Source organism: Dama dama, chromosome 18 (genome assembly GCF_033118175.1).
Source record: "Dama dama isolate Ldn47 chromosome 18, ASM3311817v1, whole genome shotgun sequence".
NCBI lineage: Eukaryota > Metazoa > Chordata > Mammalia > Artiodactyla > Cervidae > Dama > Dama dama.
Window position 1 is genome coordinate 9,189,471 of NC_083698.1, and position 18,615 is coordinate 9,208,085.

General features: G+C 43.7%; 1 protein-coding gene and 1 long non-coding RNA gene across 3 annotated transcripts in view; one reads left to right on the top strand and one right to left on the bottom strand.

Moving 5' to 3' along the window:
- Nucleotides 1-871: 871 nt before the first annotated feature.
- Nucleotides 872-17,885, top strand: LOC133072055 (uncharacterized). The gene is made up of 4 exons (XR_009696615.1): nucleotides 872-5,085; nucleotides 5,776-5,888; nucleotides 17,064-17,154; nucleotides 17,704-17,885. It is a non-coding gene; the product is annotated as an uncharacterized LOC133072055 (long non-coding RNA).
- The window catches only part of LOC133072052 (protein lifeguard 2-like), a 28,340-nt gene continuing 15,601 nt past the window's right edge, over nucleotides 5,877-18,615 (bottom strand). Inside the window, exons 4-10 of one of the 2 annotated variants that reach the window (XM_061164883.1) lie at nucleotides 18,547-18,600; nucleotides 17,801-17,891; nucleotides 15,906-15,943; nucleotides 15,729-15,816; nucleotides 14,121-14,210; nucleotides 11,612-11,659; nucleotides 5,877-6,827 (exon numbers count right to left, since the gene is read on the bottom strand). In XM_061164883.1, coding sequence (XP_061020866.1) covers nucleotides 6,675-6,827; nucleotides 11,612-11,659; nucleotides 14,121-14,210; nucleotides 15,729-15,816; nucleotides 15,906-15,943; nucleotides 17,801-17,891; nucleotides 18,547-18,600 — 562 coding nt within the window. In that variant the 3' untranslated portion in view covers nucleotides 5,877-6,674. The remainder of the gene's footprint in view (nucleotides 6,828-11,611; nucleotides 11,660-14,120; nucleotides 14,211-15,728; nucleotides 15,817-15,905; nucleotides 15,944-17,800; nucleotides 17,892-18,546; nucleotides 18,601-18,615) is intronic. The other variant, XM_061164884.1, reaches the window with a different exon arrangement.

The window sequence follows — 18,615 nt, forward strand, 5'->3', positions numbered from 1 at the left end:
ACTGATCTCATTTCTGTTCCCTTTTTAGTCCTTGGATCATGTTGCTTAACCGTTAATGGCATTAAAATCTGGTGGCTCAGTGGTAAAGAATCCCCATGCCAGTGCAGGAGTAATTTCTTGGGTTCGATTAATGGGTTCGATCCCTGGGTTGGGAAGATCCCCTGGAGGAGGACATGGCAACCCACTCCAGTATTCTTGCCTGGAGAATCCCGTGGATAGAGAAGCTTGGTGGGCTACAGTACAGAGTCACAAAGAGTCGAACTCGACTGAAGTGACATAGCGTGCACTGTGGCTTACCTGTTATAAAATTACAGCCTCAGACTTACTGAAATTTAGTCATAATTTTAAAAGTTACAGTTAGTAAATCACTAAAGAGTAAAATTTTAGAATCTAAATATTACATGATAATACAAATTTGGGTTTTTTCCTTTTTAAGGCTGAAATCAAACTCCATAGGAGAAAAGTGTGGATGTGCTTGGCTCTGGGGCTGAGTAGTAGTTGTATCTCAGCCCTGGGCTGTGGTTGTAATTACAAGGTTGTCACCTAGCAACAGTATGTTACTGCCTTGTCAGTCATTATCCCTTTCTCTCCAGTAGGTTTCTTTCTGGAAAGATGTATGGGACTGGGACTAGTCATGCTTAAAGAAAGATGGACCGGAATAGTTTCCTAAATTTAGCTCTCTGTTGCACTTAGGACTGACAAGTGGCTGACAAACTGCTGCTGCTGCTAAGTCACGTCAGTCGTGTCCGACTCTGTGTGACCCTGTGGACAGCAGCCCACCAGGCTCCCCCGTCCCTGGGATTCTCCAGGCAAGAACACTGGAGTGGGTTGCCATTTCCTTCTCTCGACCAACTGAGTGGTGGCCAAACTTTTGAAGAAATTATTCAGTCTTTAAAATCGTAACTTGAAAATATTCCTGATCAGGATATAGATGTCATCTCTTAGCCAGCCTAGCCTTCACAAGGCATCAGTTTACAGACAAGCTGGGAGAAAGATTCATGAGGAATAAACAGAATACTGTACAGAAAATGGTAGTTATGGGATGAGACAGTCCAGCTCTCCTGGGCCTCTGAAGTGCCTACACATCTTGCTGAGTGTGCCAAGACTGCAAGGCCTGATTAGGGCTTTGCCTGAGCCACTTCTCAGCATTTATATCGCTAGTTAAGCCTGGGGACGAGAAGCAGGTTTGCTGTAAAAGTGTTGGATTCCTTGCACTCTGCTGGTCAGCTGTGACACAGACCGCAGCATGCTTGGCATTCATCCAGGCCCGCGGTGTTGCCTGTGGGAACTGGCATAAATATGCTGACACTCCCTCTGCGTGCTGCACACCCTGAGTGGTAGAGGCCTTTGCCTCTGAGCAAGGATCCTGTGTCTTCTGTCAGCACCCACAAAACTGACAGGCTGACTTACTGGGTGAAATCAAACCTCAGACCTGATTGTTTCAGCAGCAAGGATTGGAATGCTGACAGAGACACACCTTTCTGGAAGGTGAACCACTGGGCCAGGTTTGGGAATATTAGATTCCCTGGAATCAGTCTGGTAGTCAATGCTGTCACTCAACATAGATTAAAGATGGGGGGAGGATAAGTGTTCCCACTGGCCTAGCTTTTACTGAACAGGAGTTGAGTTAATGTTTACAGGCTGAATGGTAGAAATAGGGTTGAAACAAACTGTCCGAATGTGCCTTGATTGTTGCTGACTCTGGCATGCAGAGAAGAAGGAATGTTTTCATGACAAAGGGCCAGCAGTTCCTGTGAGGGACAGAAGGTGCCGAGGACTACAGAGTTGTGCATGTGAAGAAGAAAGGAGCCCCTAGACTGTAGTTTGCTCTGATACTGGCAGGCATCACCACTGCCATAGGAGAGAGAGTTGTGCAGATCTTCAGGCACTGCCAGGGAGCAAGGGGTGGGGGAAGGGGGAAAGACCAAAACAATTCAGTTTCCCCCCCAGCAGCCAACCTCCCCCACCCCTGGCTTCGTTACCCTCTCAGCTAAGGGACAAGGTGATGTGGCATCCATTTGCCACCTTTTGTTATATGGCTCCTGACTCATGCAGTTCAGACTCTTCAGCTCGGAAAAGGGCATTTCTCCTTAGTGGAGAAGGGAGGCTTCCCTTGTGGTTGAGCTCTTTGGCTGATTGACTGTCATGCTGCTCCCAGCTCTGAAGCTCTAATGGGATTGACGTGTTACATGCCCACAGGTCCCTGTCTAAGTGTCAGCGGGGCTGTTCTTGTTTAGGGACTGCTACCTGCCTCAAGGTGAGAGTGGGACCTGAGTCCCTCCCCGTTCTGCTGCTTTGTCTCTCTGGTGGTCCAGCTGTTTCAGTACGATAAAGTCCAGCAAGAGAAAGGGAAGTCACTCCTTTTGTTAAAGACTTGGTAGCAGCCCAAGCACTCAAGCCATTTCCCAGCATGACATTGCAGCCTGCCTGACCCAGCCACCCGGTACTCCAGTCGGCTCCTAGGCTCTTCTTGAAACTGAAGCCTGACCCCTGGAGGCCTTGGGAGTCACTGATGTGACATCTCCACTTTGGGGTGGGTTGCCTGGCAACCAACGGGGACCCAACAGGCCTTGCAAGTCAAACAAATGGTAAGTTAGCACAGCCAGCCTCCTGCTGCAACAAGTATTTTGACTACATGAAAAATCAGTCGCTATCTTTGGGGGGATATTTTGTGTATATCTTCACTTCCTAAAGAAAAGCCACTGGCTTCATCAGGGGTCTCAGTCCACAGAATGCCTGGGTTTGGTTCAGTTGTTTATTAGCAACTTTAGGAAAGCCCGGCAATATTTTCCTACAGCTGTAAATAATTGTGAAATTGTGAAGTATTCTAAAAATATGGCAAGGCAAAGGAACTGAAACCGCTAAAACTATTTTGGAAAAGAAAAAGTGGGAAAAGTCATTCTACCCATTTTCAAAACTACAGTAATCAAAACTGATACTGATAGAGGGATAGACACATACATTGATAGAACAGAGAATCGAAAATAGTCTCCTTCCCACATCACCAACTGATTTTGACAAATGTACAACAATGCTACAACAGAGGAGGGACAGTGATACTAAATAAGGCAGTCAAAAATATGAATCACTAAACTGCACACTATACAAAACTTGAACTAGATTATAGATAATATAAAACTTTTGAAAAAACTTCAGAAAAAAGTAACAATATCTGTATGTTCTAGATTAAGCAAAGGATCTTACACTTGGTACCAAAAGCATGAGCCATAAAAGGAAAAATTTATAAATTGGGCTTAATCAAAATTTATAGCTTTGTTCTGCAAAAGACCTTACGAAGAAGATGAAAAGTCAGGCTACAGACTGGGAGGAAATGTTTGCAAACCACATATCAAGAATATATAAAGAACTCTCTAAACAGTAAAAAGATAGACAATCCAATATAAAATGGAAAAAAGACATTTCAGCAAAGAAGATGTTTAGCTAACAAATAAGCACCTGAAAAAAATATTTAACATCACTACCCAGTAGGAAATGCATGTTTAAACCATAGTAAGACACGCTACTGGAAAAGGAAATGGCAACCCACTCCAGTATTCTTACCTGGAGAACCCCATGGACAGAGGAGCCTGGCGGGCTACAGTCTGTGGGGTCGCAGAGTCAGACACAACCGAGGGATTAACACAAGGCAGACTACACATGTACCAGGATGGCTAAAATGATTAGCAGTATCACCAAATGCTGCCAGGGATGCCGCTGGGTCACTCATACACTGCCTGTGGGGACGTAAAACAGGACAGCCTCCCTGGGAAATAGCTGAAGAGTTGTGCTAAAAACTAACTACACTAACCATATGACCAAGCATTTGTGCTCTTGGATATTGATAACAGAGAAGTAAAAATTTAGGTCCACAAAACCTGTATGCAATTGTTCATAGCAGCTTGATGCCAAACACTGAAGTCCACCAAAATGTCCTATAGTAACATCATGATTTACTGCAATAAATGGAATATTTAAGGGGTGAACTAGTGACACAGCTTGTAACAACTTGAATGGATCTCAGGGGCGTTCTGAGTGAAAATCATCTCAGCATGTCACACACTGTGGTTTCATCCATTTGCCGTTTTTAAATGACAGAATAATATAGATGGAAACAAATCAGTGGTTACCATGAGTTAGGGATGTTGGAGGGGAAAGGAGCTATGTGTGTGACTATAAAGGGATAGAAAAGAGGACATCTTTGTGGTGATGGAACAGTCTGTATCTTGGTTACAATAGGGGCTACATGCGTTTACATGTGATAAAATGACAACTATACATACATACTGTACCCAGTATGAGTTGACTGGTTTTGATATTGTACATTATGTAAGAGGTAACCACTAGGGGGCAAGAGTACTCTCTCTGAAGTACCTTTGCGACTTCGTGTAAATCTATAATTATTTCAAAATAAAACTTTAAAAATGTAAAAGGAAGCAGGCTAAATTTGGTGTGTGTTGTACATTTGCTGACCCCTGCTTTAGTGCAACAATCAGATAAACGTTACCTTAGTGCATTATGAGTTATCAAAGTGCTACAACTTGCAAACCATTGATGATTTTACATTTTCAGCAGTTGATTCGTTTCAAGGACTTTGATTAAGCAAAAGATACCGAAACTGCCAACATTTGTGTCAAATACATGGCATGGCATTTGGGCCACTGACATTCTTTAAGTGACATACCACTGTTAAAAATGCCGTGGCTAACAGCATACTAGCCTTTAACATGAGTAGTTTCACTAGGGTCCATTTGTGTATGATAGATTTGCTCAGCAAACCACGCCCAAAGGTAAATGAGGGAATACCCATTTGGGATAACACAAAGAACAAAATCTAAAAGTAAATTATAGGCCCAGCATTTGTGAGCATTATGAAAGTATAACCTAAATTTTTCTATGGATTCTTTTTCTTTAAGCTTCCATTGCCCCACTCTGGACACCTTGGGTTGACTTTACAGATGTGCTATCCATCACAGAATTTGGGACCACTCCTGACAGATTTTCAAATCATGGACTGTCTTCTCAAAAGATGAATTTCTATCCTTGAGAACAAAGTAATCTACTCATTTCATAGACTGACCCTAAAAGGTATGTCTTGCTCAGAGTCCTTATGAAATGCAGAAGTCAAAAGTGTGTCATAGAAGTGTTAGAATCTCTTTTTAACTGAGTCACCACTGGGTCACCACCAGGGGCTTCCCTGGTGGCTCAGATGGTAAAGAGTCCTCCTGCAGTGCAGGAGACCTGGGTTTGATCCCTGGGTTGGGAAGATCCCCTGCAGGAGGGCATGGCAACCCACTCCAGTATTCTTGCCTGGAAGACCCCTGTGGACACAAGAGCCTGGCTGTCCACGGGGTCACAACGAGTCAGACACGACTAAGCGACCATCAATCTAAATACAGTATAGTGACAGACTTCCATGTGATGGCGCATACAGTAGAGTCAGAGTGGACTGTGCTGGGAGCATTGCTGAGGCAACAGAAATGCCTAATGTGATGTGGGGACAGCAGAAATGTCAATGGAGAAATAAACTGACCAGGTGTCCCTATGACATGCAGGAAGGTTGTCTTGATGCCAAAAGAATATGCAAACCTCAGGCTTCCCAGGGGAATTTGCTTTCTCGTGTGGAGGTAGTTCCCCATGACTTGGGCAGGCGTATGGGCACGTGGTGGTATTTGTTGAGACAGCCCTACCCAGGAGCTTTACAGGGTGGGTCCTAGATTTTTTTTTTGCTGGGTGGCTGTAAAGTTCCTTTCTCTGCTACTTGCTCACATTTCAAAGGTTACATCCATCTTCAGGACTTTGCTGGTAATAAGAGAGTACCAACACTATATAACGAAATTCTACCACAGGAGTGGAGATATGGCTAATTTGAAACAGGTAATCAAATTCAGGTAGGTGTATGTGACTATAGTGCTTGTTACTTACGCCCATATGTCCTATCTGAGATCTGTATGTTCAGTTAAATCTAGAGAGAAAGCTCCATGATAAATCTAGAGAGACTAGAAGATGTCATCTGATTTCCCCATCCTATCCCCCGCACAATCCATCCGTGCTAGAAATGGCCCCTGCTTATCTTCCTGCCAGACACTGAAGTAGTTCAGCCCTCAGAGGTTGGCCTGGGAGCAAACAGATATTTGTTTCAGACAGAAGCAAAGAGATCTCTCAAGATAGAATTTACTTCTGCAGTCTGACTTGAATCCAAGAGAAAGGCAGAATTCTTTGGTTCACCTTACTCTCAAGTCAGATGGCAAAATATTCCCACCACATATCCACATCAAGAGAAGAGGATGTAGTAAATACAGGTTTCTGTAATCAGTTTTATTCATGTAGATAGGGACACTGTTTACAGTTTTAAGTAGTACCTGGAAAACTTCAACAAAGTAATGAGCATCTTACAAATGTTTTTAAGTATGTAGTTATGTATTCATCTTTTAAATTTATAAAAATCAGAAAATGTCCACCAGAAAGTTTTGTAACATAACAGTGGAACTAAATATATATATATATATAACAGCTATAGCTACCGTCTACCAAATGCTTGCTTTCATTTGACAAGAAAAAAAGTATTTTTAAAATTATTTTATAAAATAGAGGGGCTTATGGAGTGGTAACCTCTGCAGTCTTCACAGCCGTCCCTCCTTCCCTCTCTTCAGCATGAGCCAGCCTTGCCCATGTGACTACCGTCCCATTCCAATCAGTTGCAAAATAAAAAGGAAAAGGTTGATTATGTCCATGTAAATGTTCAGGGCAGCAAAAACATACTCTTCAGGGTCCAGGTTAGAATGATGATGGCGCCCTCCCACCATCAGCTGCACATCCATCACCAAGTACTTAAAGAAAAGAAAGAAGAATTAGCTACTTAAACTGTACATTTTGATCAAAGAAGTGTCCTGAGATTACCTGGAAAGTATTTTACCATCAGTAAATATATCACTAACAGTAAACGTGTAGCTAGAGATGTTATTCTTACAGCCTCAATCATTCACAATCTCCCCAGGTTGGTGCTCTATCTATTAAAGCAAGTGCTTCACTCTCCTGAAGCCAGTGGGACCAAATCTGTGAGCCCTCCTTTCCTTCCAAGCCCAGAAACCTCTGTGCCTCTGGTCAGTGACATGACCAGGTGGGCTGATTGGACACAGAGAGAAACTACAAAATGCGCTGTGTTTGTGACTTTCCAGCATGTTCCCACTGAAAACAAAGAGGGAAGAGACAGATGGTTCCCTGATACTGACATTGCCCACAGCAGCAGTTCTGGACTCTCCTTTGGGTGATGGCATTTTTCAAAGCTTGACATGGGAGATGGCTTTGTGATGATGTCAGTATTTCCAAAATAGAATGAGGAGAAGATTTATGTATGGTTAAATAACCCCCAATTAGACGTTTTAGCTCAGCTGTGGTAGGTAAAATTACAAGCTTCTTAAACATCAAGAAGAAAGTCGGAGAGCCTTTCACCCTTGCGTTTGTTGCAGAGTCAGCAAATGTGGGCAGCGCAAGTGCATGAGAGGGAGGGAGGGCACACAAGCGGCTCCCCGGGCCTTTATATCCAGACTGCGGGCTCAGAGTCCAGTGCCGTGAGGCGGCAGGGCAACCTTAGCACTACAGGGAGTTCCTGGGGTTTTAAAGATTCTTGAAAATAATCCATTTTAGAACAACATCCACTACAGTGAAACCCATCCCAAGTAGTTCAGGTTATCAGCTCTTCCTGGGTCCTGGTTCCCACTCAGGCTTCTAAGAATGAACAGGGGAAGAGGAAAAAAGAACAGGAGGAAAAGGAAGAACTGGGCACCTTCTAGGTAGCCTCTTATCCGTTCATGATAGACATCATCTCATATAAAGTGGGAACGACTTAGTTGAAGCAGGTGAAGTGAACCGAGCCTCCAAGAAGGGAAGATGACTCTGTGGCAAGTGGTAGAGGAGGGAGTCAAACCCGAGGCCGGGGGTTGCCAAGGCAGCTCCCTCGCCTGGACCACTGAGTCCCATCCCACTTATCTTCCCCCTCCCAATGTCTGATGCCAGCAACTTTGTGCAGAAAAAAACTAGAATGAACCAACCACTCCAGTGTGCCCAGGGACTTCATGTGTCTTCAGTAACCCCTCCCTCCCAGGCAAACCAGGACAGTTGGTCGTCCTTAGAAAAAGGCCTCCAGCAGCTGAGCTTCCAGCCTTGCCCCTAGCCTCCATCTGTCCCCCCGGGGTCCTAACTTCTATGGAAAAGTGCTTTTCTTTCTCTCTCCCCTCCAAGAACTGCTGACTTTATCTTATCTCTTCTTCTAAGAGAGATAATGACTGCTGATCGTGTCATGTGTCGGTAGTGAGGAGTGCAGAGTGCGCCTCCCTGGTGAGGGTATGTGTTTGAAGGCAGACAGGGAAGTGGGAGAGTCAAGTGAGCTGGCATCAAGCTGTCTGCCCCCGGGCCCCAGGGAAAGAGGACTCAGGGCACCATGCCAGAGGCAGCCAGCTCCAAGGGAAGCCCTGGTCAAGGTCTGAAGCCCCAGGAACAGTTAGGGGTTCAATGACCAATCATAATAAGGTTGTAGGATGCGCAGTTACTACACAACAGCCAACTGATTTCCTATATGCCAGCAATGAATAAGTGAAACTGGAGATTAAAAACACAAAAACATTTCCACTGGCGTTCAAAACAAATTAAATGCTTAGATATAAATCTAACAAAATACGGACAAGAACTGTATGAGGAAAACAATGAAGCTCTGATGAATGAGATTAGGGAAGAAATCAATGGAGAGACATTCCATGTTCATGGATAGACTCAATATTGTCAAATAGCAGTTGTTCCCAACTTCATCTATAGATTCCACACAACCCCAGTCAAAACCCTAGCAAGTTATTTTGTGGATATTGACAGACCGCTGCTAAAATTGACATGGAGAGACGAAAGACACAGAACAACCAACATAATAGTGGAGGGGAAGAGCAGAGTTGGGAGGACTGATGCTACCAGGCAACAACATTTACTATAAAGTTGTAATCAAGACAGAATGGTCTTAGCAAAAAGGCTTAACAAATACATAGATCAGCAGAACAGAATAAAGAGCAAAGGCAATACTAGTCTTTTCAACAGATGGTGCTGAAACAACTGGGCATCCACATGCCAAAACAAAAAAGGATCTAGACACAGATCTTAAACCTTTCACAAAATAGCTCATAACAGGGACTTCCACTGCAGGAGGTGCAGAATCAATCCCTGCTCCAGATCCTGCATACCACGCACCATGGTCAAAAAATTAAATAAATAAAATTTTAAAATAATGAATAATAGACTTATATGTAAAACATATAACTCCTAGAATATGACATAGGAGAGAATCTAGATGACCTGTGGTATGGTGATGGTTTCTTAGATATGACACTAAAAAGTATTATCTATTAAAGAAGTAATGGATAAATTAGACTTCATTAAAATTAATATAATATTTTCTGCTCTGTGAAAGACAATGTGAAGAGAGTGATAATTAATACAAGCTACAAACTGAGAGAAATTATTTGCAAGAGAAACATAAAGGACTGGTACCATAAATATACAAAGAACTCTTAAAACTCAACAGTAAGAAAACAAACAACTTGATTACAAAATGGGCCAAAGAACTTAATAGCTGCTGCTGCTGCTGCTAAGTCACTTCAGTCGTGTCCGACTCTGTGCGACCCTATAGACGGCAGCCCACCAGGCTCCCCCGTCCCTGGGATTCTCCAGGCAAGAACACTGGAGTGGGTTGCCATTTCCTTCTCCAATGCATGAAAGTGAAACGTGAAAGTGAAGTCGCTCAGTCCTGTTCGACTCTTCGAGACCCCATGGACTGCAGTCTACCAGGCTCTTCCATCCATGGGATTTTCCAGGCAAGAGTACTGGATTGGGGTGCCATCGCCTTCTCCGAAAGAACTTAATAGACACCTCACCAAAGAAGTTATATAGGTGGCAAATAAGCATGTGAAAAGGTGCCCTACATCTTATTGTCAACAGGAAAATGCAAATTAAAATAATAATAAGATACTACTATGCACCTATTAGAATGGCCAAAATCTGAAACACTGATAACCTCACATGCTGGTGAGGACATGGAGCAACAGGAACTCTCATATACTGCTAGTGGAGAATGCAAATATTACAACCACTTTGGAATACTGTCTTACAGAACTGAACATACTCTTACTGTATGATCCGGTAAATGTGCTCCTTGGAATCTTCCCAGAGGAGCTGAAATCATCTGTCCACACAAAAACCTGCACACGGATGTTTGTAGCAACTTTATTCATAATTGCCAAAATTTGAGAGCAAATAAGATGCCCCTCAGGAGATGAATGAATAAATTAATTGTGGTACATCCAGATGGTGGAATATTATTCAACATTAAAAAGAGATGAGCTACCAAGCCATGAGAAAACATGGAGGAATTTTAAGTGCACATGCTAATAAGTAAAAGAAGCCAATCTGAAAAGGCTTCATGCTGTATGATTCCTACTGTATGACATTCTGGAAAAGGCAAAACTTGGAAACAGTAAGATAATCTGATTAGTGGTTGCCAGGGGTTGGGGATGGGGAAGGGATCAGTTTGGAGCAGCAAAGAGGATTTTTAGAGCAGTGAAAATACTCTGTATGGTATTACAGTGATGGGTACATATCATTATACATTTGTCCAAACCCGTAGAATGTAGAACACCAAAGAGTGAACCCTAATGTACGTGACTGTAATATATCAATGTAGGTTTGTTCATCACTTGTAGTGAATGTTACACTTTGGTGGCAGATATTGACATTGCGGATGGTGATGCCGGCATGGAGACTGGGAAATCTCTGTGTCTTCCTTTCAGTTTTCAGTTCAGTTCAGTCACTCAGTCATGTCCGACTCTTTGCGACCCCATGAACCGCAGCACTCCAGGCCTCCCTGTCCATCACCAACTCCCAGAGTCCACCCAAACCCATATCCATTGTGTCGGTGATACCATCCAACCATCTCATCCTCTGTCGTCCCCTTCTCCTCTTGCCCTCAATCTTTCCCAGCATCAGGGTCTTTTCAAATGAGTCAGCTCTCCGCATCAGGTGGCCAAAGTATTGGAGTTTCAGCTTCAACATCAGTCCCTCCAATGAACACCCAGGACTGATCTCCTTTAGGATGGACTGGTTGGATCTCCTTGCAGTCCAAGTGACTCTCAAGAGTCTTCTCCAACACCACAGTTCGAAAGCATCAATTCTTTGGCACTCAGCTTTCTTCACCGTCCAACTCTCACATCCATACATGACTACTGGAAAAACCATAGCCTTGACTAGACGGACGTTTGTTGGCAAAGTAATGTCTCTGCTTTTTAATATGCTGTCTAGGTTGGTCATAACTTTCCTTCCAAGGAGCAAGTGTCTTTTAATTTCATGGCTGCAATCACCATCCACAGTGATTTTCAGTTTTACTGTGAACCTAAAGCTACTCTAAGAAGAATTATCTTTATAAAAAGTGAAAAGGAGAAGGAAGAGGATGAGAAGAAAGAAGGAGCAAGTCAGCGGGAGGGCTTTCCAGTGAATTACTGACTCCACTTGACTCCAGGACTAGGGGAGGTCTTAATGCACATTCATATTCTTTATCAAAGAAAGGGAGAAATGAACTTACTAGTGAGAAGAGCACAGTTCCAAGTCCAGCATACAATAGATGCAACCACTGCAGAAAGAAAGGACACAACGTATGTTAAGGGCAAGACTGGGAACAACACAGGGGTCACTTAGGTCACTGCTGTTAGATAAGGTGCTTAGAAAGTCAAAACTGTGAGGAAATTAATTTTTTTTAACATAGCCAGTCGACAGTATCAACTCAATTCCATTCAGCAAGCAAGTGAAAACTAGCCTTTATGTATATCAAGTAAGGGTCATCGAGCAAGTACTAAACGTCTCATGCATAGTACGGCAAAAGGGATAAACTGAGTATGTCTCCTTTTTTGCCCCATCCACACAGCTCTTCTAGAAAAAGTGCCCTCCCCTCAGCTCAGGGAATATTGTGACCCTCACACAGCCTTGCTAGAGCTGATTGACAAGAGGTGGGAGATGCCACTCCGACAGCAGTGAATCTCTTGACTGACCAGGAACCTCTTACATGACCAGGATCAAAGAGATCCTCTGGGGCAGGTAGAAACCAGTTGTCATGGTAGAGGGATCCAGGCAGCCATTGTGTGATTAGTTAGTGCTGGAATAGTTAGTGCTTTGCAAGCAGAGATGACCAAGAAAGGGAGGTGGGGTTTCCATTTCTGTGAAGTCTGGCTCCCCTTCCCAGCTAGGAGCTCCCTGAGAGTCTCTGGGCCTTTGCCTTGAGCCCGTCTGAGTGGTATATGTCCCTTGCCACCAAAAGAGCCCTGATCAGCGTATCTGACAAATGGATCTAAACGCTGCAGAAAAGCATAAGGAAGTGGTGTACATCATCTGAGGAACACCATGGCATTCGCTCCTCAGGGTGAGAGAGCTGGTCTAGGAGAGATGGGGAACACTCTGCTAACCAGAGAAGGTTCTTGAGGAAAAAGAGAAAGCAGATGCCTCACACAGTGTTTCCAGGCTGAGCTGGTGTGAGCTGACAGCTGTAGTCTCCAGGATTCAGAACTGCCAGGGCCCAGCGGGCATGCATACGTAGGACACAGTTCTGTCAGTCTTCCATGGAATCATATGCGGAAGATTATACACGATTGGTATTTGTGACAGGAAATTTAGAGTGGAAACTAGGGTTCATGTATCTAGTAGGAAACACAGTTTCTCAACTGCTCCTGAGTGGCGTGGTAAAGATGTAAGGAACCCACCCACCACATGAATATGTGTATTATTACTACAGTATCTGTGCCACCATCAGTAACAATAAATGGAGAACTGTGGCCTTTAAAGACATATCTATGACGTCTTTGAGTTTATCTCCAAAATCCAGGCAAAAATACTGATTCTATGTCTGAAGTCCATTTAGCAATGCCACTTGTTGCCACAGAAATTCTTTAATTCAGCAGCAGGACCAAGTTGGCCTCAGGGCTTTAGACAGATGGTCCAGCTTTAGATGGTCCGGCTTTAGACCAGAGCCAGGCCGGTCCTCTGTGAGCCTGGCTTCCAGCAGGGTCTCCATACAGGGGCCACTCCAGGCCCCTGCCAGTCTTGGGGCCAGACCTTCTCATTCTGCCTGGCCACTTGCACACCGGACTCAGTCCACGGACCGTGTGCGTGGCGGAAAGGGTGTGACCACCCGATCACACAGACCTCGCTCTAACCCCACTCCTACCATCTACTCCCTGGGTGCAGTGTGGAGTGTGAATTCTTTAATTTCTCTGAGCCTGTTTTCTATAAGATTAGATGAGATGTACTTGTCAGGAATGTTGTGACAGTTAACTTTGATGCCTTTGTGAAAAACATATAGGCCTATGTATGATATCTAGTAAGAAAGGATTGAATATATTAAAGCAAAAAAAAAAAAAGAATGGAAGGAAGAAAGCTGGAATTGGAAAACGAGGAGCTTCCTCTAGGCTGCTGCTGTCAGAAGAGCAAGCCCATCCGGGCTCGCCCATCTCTGCACCCTCGCTCCTTCACGCAGGCAGCACCACGTAGGGAAGCTGGGATCTGATCTGCCCTGTGGCTTGGTCACCTCCATGATCCTCTCGGGGGAGGACAGCTGTTGTCCTGGGTTGGAGCTCAGTCTTCACACCCAGACCTCCTGTCAGTGGTCCCCCCACCACACTGGTGTGGCAGGCGACCTCGGAGACCCCCAGCTATGGGGAGGGGCGTGTCATTGACCAGGGAAAGCGGTGAGACCCACTGCAATTTCCTTCCTGGGTCATGCTTTACCCTATCAGTCACTGGTAGGGGGCAGCAGAGCCTTCCTGGGAGACCCAGGACCCCCGGTGGCCTTGCCAGAGCTTCCTTAGACGGCACCACATCCGGCAAGCTCCCCTCTTACTTCCCTCTCCTCCGCCTGGGCTCACATGAGCTGCCATGTTTCGACAGCTCTTGTCATGCCCACGCTGTTCTGTCACGGACATTTCTCCCACCAGTGTCCTTGCACGTTTCACCCATCTGGTGTCTGCTTCTGGACTAACCACACAACCAGCACTTCACCTGATATTCTACCAGTCCTCTGGGGTTTTCAAGGAGGTCCCACTTACATATGATCGAATGAAAATTAAGAGAATTCCATAGATGATAAGTACGAAGAGTAAAACAAACAGCGTTCCATTTAGCAAACTGAAATCCCACTGAGGAAACATAAAAAACACAAAAACAGTTCAATTATCATCCATAGGGATTTCAGGGTGTTTAGAGATGTATCTCATACCCCCTAGACAGAAACTGGCCCATTTGCTAACAGTGTACCCTGGCTAATCCCGAGAACCATGGAAATCCATTAGCCCTACACACTGAAAAATGCTACCTAAAAGGTATTGTATTTCTTCAAGAGAGAGAAAAGATAAGGTATGGATGAAATAACAGGAGCCACAAATTTGCAATCTTTGAAACTAGGTAACTGGCACGTGGGGGTTCATTAAAATATTCTATTTGTGTGTATCTTTATAAAATTTTCCCTAATAAAAAATGTGCACTGAATAAGTAGGATGTAAATTTGTAAGGATAGTATGATCATAATCATTCATATTTTTAAAAGCATGTGCATAGAATACGTTAATGGCATTCAGTAGACGAAGATATTAACTGGGTACCTTTTTCACATCTGTATGTATCAATTTTAGTGTATACATTTCAGTAGAAATATATATGGTAAGCTTTCAAAAATTAATGATCCTTTTGTAGACCTAAAATTTATTAATGTGCTTTTATGAATCAATAACCAAATCAGCTTAGAGAAGATTAGCATTTTTAAAAGAAAGAGAAATATGCATCTTCTGACCTGAAAAAAATTGGATTAGGAAGCAAAAGAAGATCCTCGAATCCAATGTGTTTTCTTGCAAACATGTTTTCCTAGTTCATCTATCTCCCTTATGTCACTCCCTGCCTTCAACTCACCAAGAGAATAAAGTACCAGGTCACCGAGCCTGGTTCTGGGGCCGGAAGCATCGGCAGCGCCTGGGAAGTGAACGTTACTGAGCCCCAGCCCAGACCTTGTCTTCTCAAACAGGCCTGGCTCTCAGCAACCTACGTTTCACTAGCTGTCCAGGTGGCTATGACGTCTGCCAAGAAAACTCGTCTAGAGCTGTGCTTTTAATATACATGGCTAATCAGCACTGGAAATAGAGCTACTTCAAACTGAGATGGCTGCAAGTAGAAAATACTGGCTTTGAATTTTAGTTTTAAAAAAAAGAATGTAAAATGACTACTTTTGTTCTACTGATTATATGTTGAAATAATAACCCTTCGTATATATTGGGTTAAATGAAATATATCATTAATTTTACCTGTTTCCCTTTACCTAAAATTTTTTCTGATGTGGACCATCTGTTTAAGTCTTTATTGAATTTTGTTCCAGTATTGCTTCTGCTTTATGTTTTCTCTTTTGGCTGTGAGGCATGTGAGATCCCAGCTCCCTGACCAGAGATTGAACCCACACCCCCTGCACGGGAAGGCGAAGTCTTAACCCCTGGGCCCCCAGGGAAGTCCCTCTTGCTTTTTTAGCACGGTCACTAGGACGAGCGCTCGGTGGAGGTGAGGCCCACAGGAAGCAGCCAGCCAGGGGGAGGAGGAAGCAGAATGGGTCAGCAGGGGCCGAGGAAGACAGTCACACGCTGCCCATGACAGCAAGCTGCTTCAAAAATACGTACTTTTGTTTGAAGAGCAAATAGACTGAGTGATAGCGTCACCAGAGCAGTCACTCCTGTTGCCCATAACACTTCCTCGGCGTTATAGAAACTAAAACCAGAGACTGTGGTTATTGCTCACATAACATTAGAAGAACAGCACACACACACAAATGAAAAGAACGGGTATCAGAGACTTACACTGACACGGTTCCTAGCAGCAAACCTTGAAGAATTGTCTAAAAACAAAATTCACAATGAATCAGAAGGCTGCTTCCCAAGGCGCCATATCCAGAAGAGCTGGTTTGAGGTGTGTGTGTTCTGGAAGGTTAGAGGGAACTGGCAGGAATATGCATGATCTTAGCACACAAAGCTATAGGCTATGCCATATGGAAATAATGGAAATAAACATTTTCTTAATGTTCTCCCAAAGACTGACGCGAAAAATATTCTCCTATGAGTAAAAAGTTCTTAGAATACAATAGTAACTTTCAATTCAACTTTCATATTCAGTGAGTTAAACATGTATTAATTAGGAATGTAGGAACCAAGGTATAAGCTTTATCTGTAGACCATACTGTCATAAAAAAAACAAATGGGACCATCCACACAAATCTTAACATTTTCTCAGAGCAGGATGTGCTATTTCTATTAACGCCACAGCAACTGTTTCAGTGCTGACTTTTCCCATAGTGCTTGGATGAGAACAAAATGCTTCAACCCTCAGATGTGGGATGAGGATCGAGACCTCAATATCTGGGGGTGGGGCTGGAGGACACTTAGCTACAGAGCACGTGGCTGCACTGGTAGGTGCCAGTCCTCAGCCCTGAAGTGGGCTGCATCGGGGCAGCATGGGGGCTGTATGGGGTCAGAGGGTTCCCTTGGTCCAAATGGACCAGAGATGGGGCGCTGTGGGAGAGACAGGGGAGCTGAGAACCAGAAGGCAGTCAAGCAGGAGGACGAGACCAAGAAGGCAGTGATGGTGTGCCTGGGCCCACAGTCGGCTCCAGGACTGACCGGCAGGCCGCTGAGAGCTGCGGTCAGCAGTGTTGCAGGGCCTGAGGACATTCCCAGCCGGCCAGATGCTCTGTCTTCTCCAGTGACACGAGGAAGCTATTCTTCCCAACATGTAATTCACATTAGACAGTGCAAGATCCTCAAGACTTTCAGGATGCAAGATGCAAGATTCTCAGTGTGCTGAGAAACTCACTGTTGCCCATGTGTCCTTGCTCATGTTGACCACCAGGAGGCGCAGGTCCAAATCTAGGCTGATCAAACTCAAATGCTTGGGACTAGGCATTTTGTGCACTAATCTCACCTCTGGCTTCGTTTTCCTTTCCTTATTTTTCCTTCCATCAGATTTCCCCACCAACTTATCTTCTTACATTGTGTGTATTTTTATAAGCTGCCTCAACACTGATGTGGAACCAGGTGAAAAGCAAATGAATTGGTGAGTAAATCTTCTCATTGGAAGGGCGGTCAGCAGTTCATGGGAGCAAGTGCATGGAATCTGACTTTCTTTCCAACTCATTGAACCACAGTGAGATTTCCTCTGGGTTTTGCCAAGAGGAGTCAATGCTTATTGTCAGTGAGTTCACTGCCTCCAGGAGGCAAGAGTGTTGGCCCAACTGGTATAAGCATTAACAGAACAGAAACCAATTCAATTACAACATAGTCAGGAGATGTTGAAATAGAAGTAACATAAATTTTACAGAGAAAGTTACATTTCTTGCACACAATTTGTGAACTAAATGTGGAACTCACTCTCTGTAACAAAATGAGTTTGTTGTGCCTGACAGAGGACAGTTGGGTTGACTGTCTTGGGAGACTTGGGAGCAGGCCTCTCAGAGGCAAGTTTGCTGGCCCGACGGAGTAGCCACAAGGCCCCCAAATTCTCTAGCTTGTTAAAAGGGTGTGGATTCCCCCTCATATGTAAGTTGACTTCAAAATTCATCCAAGAGAACGTCTCACAAATAATTTCCATCTTCTTATTCCATAGGAAGATTTTTCCACACAAAAAAAGGAATGAACTTAATAATGAGATGAAAATATATTTCAGAGGTGAATGACAACGGATGCTAAAGAGGTTTACTTACAAATAATCCCAGGAGAATGTAATTCGCAGGCACCTGGCGGCGGAGTTTCCCACAGCAGGCAAGTATAATAAATACAACGAAAAAGGCTGGCCTGGGCATAATTTAAAACCATGTGTTATTTGCTTCCAGGGCTTATATCATGTGATGTATTACAGGTAGATAGATATAGAGACATTTGATCTGATAATGAGTATGATAAAGAAAAATAAAGATTATTATTTTTACCTCTTTTTTTTTTTTTTTTTTTGGCTTTTAAAAACTAACTTTTCCCATTGCCATCCACACACAGTTTGTGGGTTCTTTAAAACTTTGAAATAGTTATTGATTCACAGGAAATTGCAAAGGATCAGAGGCCCTGTGTACCCTTTCCCCAGTTTGCCCCCATTTTACATATTTAAAGTAGAATACCCAAACCAGTATGTGACATTGGTATAGTGTGTATATATGTAATGCTATGGCATAGACCTGTGACACAAATATGTGTGCAGATCCATGTAACCAGCACCACAATCAAGGTGTGGAACTATCTCATCGTTAAACTATTGTACCATCCCTTTATAGTAACACACACACATATACACATGCACTCATAAAGCCCTAACTCCCAGCAACCACTAATTTGCTTGTTTTTCATCTCTATAATTTTGTCATTACAAGAAAATGTTACCTTTACCTAATTTTTAATAAAGAACATCAACTGATAGCTAGTAGAAAGAACACCTTTTATTTAATCCAGTAATACTTACAAGAGTGAGTAATTGAACCAGGGATGCTTGATCACCCAAGATCGTAAAGCGTCCCTGGTTAAAAAAAAA